We start from the raw sequence: 7,429 nt of genomic DNA, 5'->3' as shown, positions 1-7,429 counted from the left end.
AAATAAGTGATAATCATGTGTCTGGATGCTCAAGACATGGAGGCACCCTGATGTGACATGCCCGCTTTGGGCAGATCTGTCTGCTAATTACAGCCTAGCTCTGGGGAGGGAGGTACTTGCGTGGTGGGGGCTTTTTTTTTTTTTTTTATGATGCGAGGGGTAGATATGGTATAAATACCCACATCATTGTGCTAGAAGGCAGCATATCCTCAGTTGTGCTCGAACCCTAAGGATATACAGCAGCACCAAGGACCACTGGTGCTGAAGAGACTGACTTTCTGCTCTTTTGATGCCGGTATGTGTGCTCTCTCTTCCCCTCTGAACAGCTCTATCTCTGGAGGAGTGTAGTCAGCATCTTGGCTTTGTCTCGGCCTTGAGTTGCTCCTGCGGCAGGCTGGAGATGGGAGGCAGATTTTGGCCGGCTTAGAGCTTCCTGGCCGGTACTCAGAGAGTCCTGAAGGATCCAGGATGACTGAATCAAAAATTGAACTTTACACCCTGCTACTCAAACTTATCCTGTCTTATTTGTTGTCCATTGAGTTTCGGTAAAGATGTGCAGCCTGTACACTCAGCTGAGAGAGTTTTTAAGCCGTTTAAAACTGGACAGAAAGCTTGCTGACACTTTGTGCCCCGAGAGTGGTTGTGCTGACTGTTTCCTTGTTTTCTCCTGCAGGCTGGATCTTGCAAGATGGACATGCGAGTAGCAAGCATCCTCCTCCTCATTGTGGCCTCAGCTGCAGCCCATGGCGGGTATGTGGTGAAGAAGCTGGTGAAGGCCGCCCCTCAGTACCAGCCCTACTCTGTGAAGAGCCACGGTGAGAAAACACAGCCTCCTGCTCTCAATCGTTTTGACGAAGGCGCATGCTAGCATTTTTCCAATCTTTTTCAGTTTTGCCTCTAAAGTCAGATTTTCTTGTCTAAAGACGATCTCTACTTGGGCAACTTTTTGTCCCTTCAAAATCTTCAGCTGGCAAATTAGCATCTTTGTTGTGGCAAGTAGGAGCTGCATAAGCAGCCAAACAGATGCTGCCCACAGGCAGCTGCACTTCACTTTGAAAACTGAACTCCACCTTGCTCTGGAGCTGCCTTGCACTCTGATTGGCTGCAGCAGCATACATGCTTTTCCCATCACATCCAGTTCATTTGGATCAAGGATCTGATGCTTATTGACTCAGTGGAGAGCTTCGCTTTCACATTTTTTTTGTAGTTTCAACTGAGATCTTTATTTCCTCTTTTTTTCAACATTACAGCATTTTCTAAATGAAGTGATTTTTGGGTCTTTCTGAGTTTCCTTTGTTATCTGTCCTGCTACAAAATGCACTTTGCATTATCAGCAGTTCTGAGGAATCACTCATGTTTTCATGTTTTGTGTTCTCGTTCACATTATCTAAACTTTTAACATTTTGAGGAGCACAATGTACAATTACCACCAATTTGACATAGATGCTTTTTAGTCATTTTAGCTGTACATGTTGCCTGTTCACTTGCTTCCAGACACTCGTGCTAGTCTCTCTGCAAAACAAAACAAAACAAAAAAATCTGTATTTCTAGCATTTTCCATCACTATATTTACTCCCACAAAAACTTATTTTACTGCACTTTACAGATGTTAATTATGGTTTGGTCTTGAGTGATGGCTGAAATGCAATATAAAATATGAAATGTTGCTTTTGTGTGAATCAACATGCTGCTATTTTTATTTGAGAAAGTAGCTGTTAGTAAATTATTTTTAGTTTGACACTGACAATTACAGTCCAGTCACCCAGCAGTGTGGTTTGTTTGGGTGTGCCCGCTTCACACACAAGTAGAAACATCTGTTTGGCTTTATCCAAACTCTGCAGCAGTTAGCTGAGGAGTGAGCCTTTTACACTCAAACGCATGTGACCACATTAATGCAGCAAAAAAAAAAAAGGCTCCTTTTCATTTAGACCTGCTGTTTGACAAACAAAGTCACAAGATATAGTATCTTTCTGTACAGTATGAAAAATAGCAGTAAAATATATCATTTTAAACCAATTCTAAAATATTTGTCTTATATTTCTACATATCCACCACAATAATCACAGAAATGTGTAGATAATAAAATAGATATTCAATATAAATATGTATTTTAAATGCAAACCACGGTCAAATTTCTACGTTCATTTCAAAGGATTTGCATGTTTAAGATTTTTGTAGCATTGTGTAGTCAGACCTCAAAACTGCAAGATTGGCACCTGGAAATTAAAACTGCCCCACCTCCTGGCATCAAATATCAGCAAATTCAGACCAAATGAAATTATTTGCTGATGCATCCACCATTTTAACTCTATGATACAAGAGCAATGCTTGAGAGCAGCTGGAGCATTTTCTTTGAAGTTTGCTCTTCATCTCACATTTGACTGTTGAACAACCACTTTGCTGGTAAACTTACTACCAAACTCATTTACACTCACACACACTTAGACCTGAGAGCTGGCCAGTACATGCATGTTCTTGTAATGTTTGTCACTTGAGTGGGATAGAATTAGAGGTACTAGAGATACCAGACCTTTATTCTGAGACATCAGTCTATGAACATGAAGCACAGAGTGTAGGTTTACATGTTCATTACCACGTAATGAAAGAGGTTTGAAATGCACACTGTGAATTTCAGCCCCATATCATACCAAGACATTACAAGTGTAACTTTTAGAATAACAGTAATATGCAACGCAGTTGATGAGTGCTTCCTCATTGCCTGTTTTCATTATCATGTTTGATTGTGTGTGTGTGTGTTTGTTTGTTTGTTTGTTTGTTTGTTTGTTTGCTTGCTTGTTTACTTGCGTGCTTTTGGTGGTACTGATGATGGTCATTCTTTCATCCTTCACAGTGATGTCAGTGGCAGGTGAGCCTGGTCCTCCAGGTGAGCCCGGCCCTGAGGGACCTGTTGGTCCTCCTGGCCCACCAGGAGAAAGTGCTGAAGGTATGCCTGGACCCGCAGGACCCCCTGGAGCTCCTGGAGCTCCTGGTCGTTCCATCGCTGGCAAACCTGGATCCCCTGGTGGACCTGGCAAACCAGGCAGCCACGGACTACCTGGTGAGAAAGGAGACACCGGAGCACCTGGTTCTCAGGGACCAAGGGGAGCCCCTGGATCTCCTGGAAGCCCTGGACCCGCTGGCCTCTCTGCTACCGGCAAGCCTGGACCTTCAGGTCTTCCTGGAGCAATGGGACCTAGAGGAGAACCTGGTCTGAAAGGACATCCAGGTGTACCTGGACTGCCAGGTCCTAAGGGTGATAGAGGGGTGGGAGCTCGTGGACCTCAGGGTGAGAGAGGACCTGAAGGGCCTATGGGTGCAACTGGAGCACCAGGTGCAGATGGAGTTGGAAAGCCAGGAAAAGCAGGTATGCCCGGTGAGCCAGGAAAGCCAGGTAGCTCAGGTAGAGATGGTGCCCCCGGTCCCATGGGACCAATGGGACCTAAGGGACACACTGGTGCCCCAGGTGTAGGTCTTCCAGGTAAATCAGGTGAGAATGGTGCCCCAGGTCTGCCTGGCCCAATGGGTCCTAAAGGCCACCAGGGACCAAGTGGAGCTCCTGGTGCCCCAGGAGTCCCCGGATACGGAAAGCCAGGTGCAAATGGAGAGAAGGGAGAGAGGGGAGCTACAGGTGCCACAGGTGCAACAGGTGCAAAGGGTGAGCAAGGTCCAACAGGTTATACTGGTGCTACTGGTGCAACTGGCGCCACTGGTCCTGCTGGACCTCAGGGTGCAAGAGGTTTCCCAGGTGAGCCTGGCTCTGCTGGCTCTAAAGGTGACACAGGTGAAGCTGGACCTCAGGGACCTAAGGGAAACAAGGGAGATCAGGGACCACAGGGATTTGCAGGCAAGCAGGGTTATCCAGGCGCAGCTGGTCCTCCTGGACCCAGAGGAGCCACTGGACCCTCAGGTGAGAAAGGTAACGTAGGTGCCCCCGGTACCCCAGGTGCCCCTGGTATTCCAGGGCCTGCTGGACCCAAAGGTCATCCCGGCCGTGCAGGTGAGCAAGGTGCCGCTGGTTCTGATGGTGCTCCAGGTGCCAGAGGACCCTCTGGACCTCAAGGTCCTGCTGGTGCTCCTGGCCTTAAGGGAAACCCTGGTCCCCCTGGTGCTACCGGCCCTGCTGGTTTGGCTGCTAAGGGTGTCCCCGGACCTCAGGGTCCTCCTGGTCAGCCCGGTGAGAATGGCTCTGATGGAGAAGCCGGCCCTGCAGGCCCTCCTGGTCCCCCTGGTCCTCCTGGTGAGGTTGTGTTTGAGAAGGGCATGGGAATGGGTGAGGTTATGGTCAAGTCTCCCATGTCTGCTTTCACTGCATCTCTGGCCACCCCCTACCCTGCTGATGGCACCCCCATTAAGTTTGACCAGATAGTGTACAATGCCGAGAATCACTATGACCCCGAAAGTGGCATTTTCACTTGCCAGATTCCCGGAGTTTACTATTTCTCCTACAGCATCCATGTTAATGGTGCTCATGCCCTGGTGGCTCTGTACAAGAATGGCCAGCCCGTTATGTTCACTTATGATGAGTACAACAAGGGCTTCCTGGACCAGATGTCCGGTAGCGCTGTCCTCTTGCTGGATGAGCAGGACACAGTCTACGTCCAGATCCCCGATGAAGAGGCCAATGGCGTCTTTGCCGCCGAGAATGTCCACTGCTCTTTCTCTGGGTTCCTCATTGCTTCAACGTGATACGTTGATACAGTAGTTCCCAAAAGCCAACCAACTAAATTTGCAATCTATTTCTCAAATTAAAGTAAACTCCCTGTTATTTTTTCCTCAACCAAACAGACAGGCAGTTCACCCTTCTTTGAGGAATAGTAGCATCTCGACTTGAAAACTACAAGAAATAGGTGCTTAGAAGAAGGAAAACTAATTTATGAAAACAGATGATCAGGGATGGGGGATGCAATCCACAAAGTTAACAGTGAGTTTTTGTATTGGAGACAGCATGTGAAATTGAGGTGTTGTAACTGTGTTGTGTCCTGACTTTTTCTTTTCCACTCTGTTCCTTTTATACTGACATCAGCTGGTGATTCTTAATTTAGTGTTTGTCTGGTTGTTTTGTTTGTTTTTGTACCTGCTTGTTTTTGTTTGAGTGACCAATAATCTTATTAAAAGTACACAAATACTGTCTGTGCAACATGTTGTAACTGTTATCCTTGTATGTGACTTGAATATTGTGAAATGGTAATGGTCAAATTGACCATTAAAACGAGTCACCAGAATACTGTCATGCAAACACAGACTACCAGCAACATTGTTATATCCCTGAACAAGCATTATGTCATGTAAAGCATAATGAACTAAATAAAAGATGTCTAAACACATGTTTTGTCTCAGGAGCAATTTTTAAATTACGAGCATCTTACCAGCTTTTAACTTTAGAGGTGCATATGTAATAATGTCTTTATGGTATCTTGTGCAAGTATACACTGAAAATTCTGTCAGAAAAGCAAAACTTAATGAATCATCTGTAAAGAAAATTTCTCCTACCCTCTACTGGGGTCAATGGTCAGCTCAGAGTAATGCCCCTTTGGGCTGGTGGGGAAATCAGGCCTCCCTGTACAGCTCGGGATTAAAGATCTGATTAAGCTCCAGGAAATTATCTGATCTAATAAGATGGTCAAAAACAATTAATAATGTATGTTAGCCTATTGACTACAGATAGCTATACATGGACTAGGCAAGGTATTATATGAAATATACCAACATGTCATATAGTCAGATGTGGTATTCATATTCTTTTTAAGTAAGTAAAAGTAGTAATACCACAATATAAGAAAATTTAGCAACAAGTCCAACTTTTTAACATGTATTAACAACATATAAACATCCAATAAATGATCTATAGCGCACTGCAATGTAGTGTTAAACAGATGTAAGTATTTGTTAATGTACTTGTCAACAACTATGACTCCTCCTGTCAGGAACCCATAAGTTTGTATAAGCAGATAATGAATGATAATGTGAAACATAGTTGAATTATGCATGTCTGTATTAAAATTGCTGGCAAATACTGTCAGTGTCTAAATATTTAAAATGTCCTCATATCTGCTTACAACTACATCACAGTGTGTTATAAACCATTTAGGAAAGTTTGTATGTTGCCTATAAATGCTATAGGTAGACTTCAGTATCACCAAATATTCAATGACAAGTATAAATTCCTGCAATCAAAACTTCAATAAGAATATAATTGCAACACAAGAGGTATTAAAAATAAATGTACTTTGAGTATCAAAAGTAAAAATACTCAAAATCATAATTGATAATGTAAGCAGTAACATAAGGTTGTGTACTATTATGTATTTTAATCTGTAAAAACAAGCAAATGTAAAAAGGTTTGAACTCCTGAATGCAGTAGAATTAGGTGTGTGTAGCCAAGATAAACAGTCCTGCATCATAGAACAAAAATAATATACTGCAACAAAGCATCATATTGTTTTAATCTGATCTATGTTTTGCATGTAGAATCTTAATGTGCAAAGCAACCAGTCATTTTAACAAATGTGATGGAGTAAAAAGTACAATAGTACTGAAATAGTAGAGTAGAAGTATAAAGCAACATGACAAGGAAATATCAACATCAGTGCAGTGCTTGAGAAAATGTACTTAGTTACTTCACACCACTGATTCCTTTACAGAAGCTGAGATGGATGAGGGTCATGAAGTATAAATTTCTCCCCACATGATGGCCACTGGCTGCCTGCTTGGCAACCAAAGTTTACAAAAGCTGCCATGCACGTCTGAATATAGGTGTGCTGAAAATAGTTGGCATGTGGGATGAGGGACAGGGATGGTCCTCTGGCAGGGCAGCAGCCGTTTGATCTTCCCTGAGAGAGAGAGGGCGAGCTGGTGGTTAGGTGAGGGGCCCGGGGCACAGAGGAGAGGAAGCTGGTTGAAGGAAACCGCTGGGGATTGCCATCTGAGGGGACGGTCATTCAGAGACGGTCTGCGGTTGGTGCATGAGGTGGGACCGACAGGAGCACAGACGGAGCGCTGCCTCTGGTCCACTCCACAAAAGCCACACTCCAAAATAATCTGTTGCACTTGAAGGAATATTTTTCACTTTGATATATTTTTGTTTTTTAGCAGCGTCTATTTATTTGTACGGAGCTATACTCTTTGTGCATCCTTTTGTCTAGTGAGAAGCCAGCAAAGGAAGAACTTTGAAGAGGATGGAGAGTGGTGTGTGGCATGACGGGATACTTCATGGTTATGAGTTGCATGTGAGGCACACTAAGGGACAAAATGGGCAACCAATCTCCCAACAACTTGACCAAGATGGACATGCAGACCAGGAAACAGAAATAGAAATATTATGTGTAAAACACACCCTTCCTGTGGTGGCTAAAGGCTGCAGTGCACAGGGTTACACTGGGTGCAAAGGAAATAGATGGTTTGAAATGAGCATGGGTGCAGCTGTGGGTGG

At 44.2% G+C, this 7,429-nt stretch overlaps 1 protein-coding gene across 1 annotated transcript; it reads left to right on the top strand.

Moving 5' to 3' along the window:
- Positions 1 to 217: 217 nt before the first annotated feature.
- col10a1a (collagen, type X, alpha 1a) lies at positions 218 to 5,262 on the top strand. Its single transcript, XM_076748875.1, has 3 exons — positions 218 to 295; positions 674 to 815; positions 2,852 to 5,262. Exons 1-3 carry the CDS (start codon positions 290 to 292, stop codon positions 4,684 to 4,686), a joined length of 1,983 nt encoding a protein of 660 aa, XP_076604990.1. The 5' UTR covers positions 218 to 289; the 3' UTR covers positions 4,687 to 5,262.
- Positions 5,263 to 7,429: the final 2,167 nt, after the last annotated feature.

The sequence above is a fragment of the Chaetodon auriga genome, chromosome 14 (genome assembly GCF_051107435.1).
Source record: "Chaetodon auriga isolate fChaAug3 chromosome 14, fChaAug3.hap1, whole genome shotgun sequence".
Taxonomy (NCBI): domain Eukaryota; kingdom Metazoa; phylum Chordata; class Actinopteri; order Chaetodontiformes; family Chaetodontidae; genus Chaetodon; species Chaetodon auriga.
This window is presented reverse-complemented; position numbering and strand designations above follow the sequence as displayed.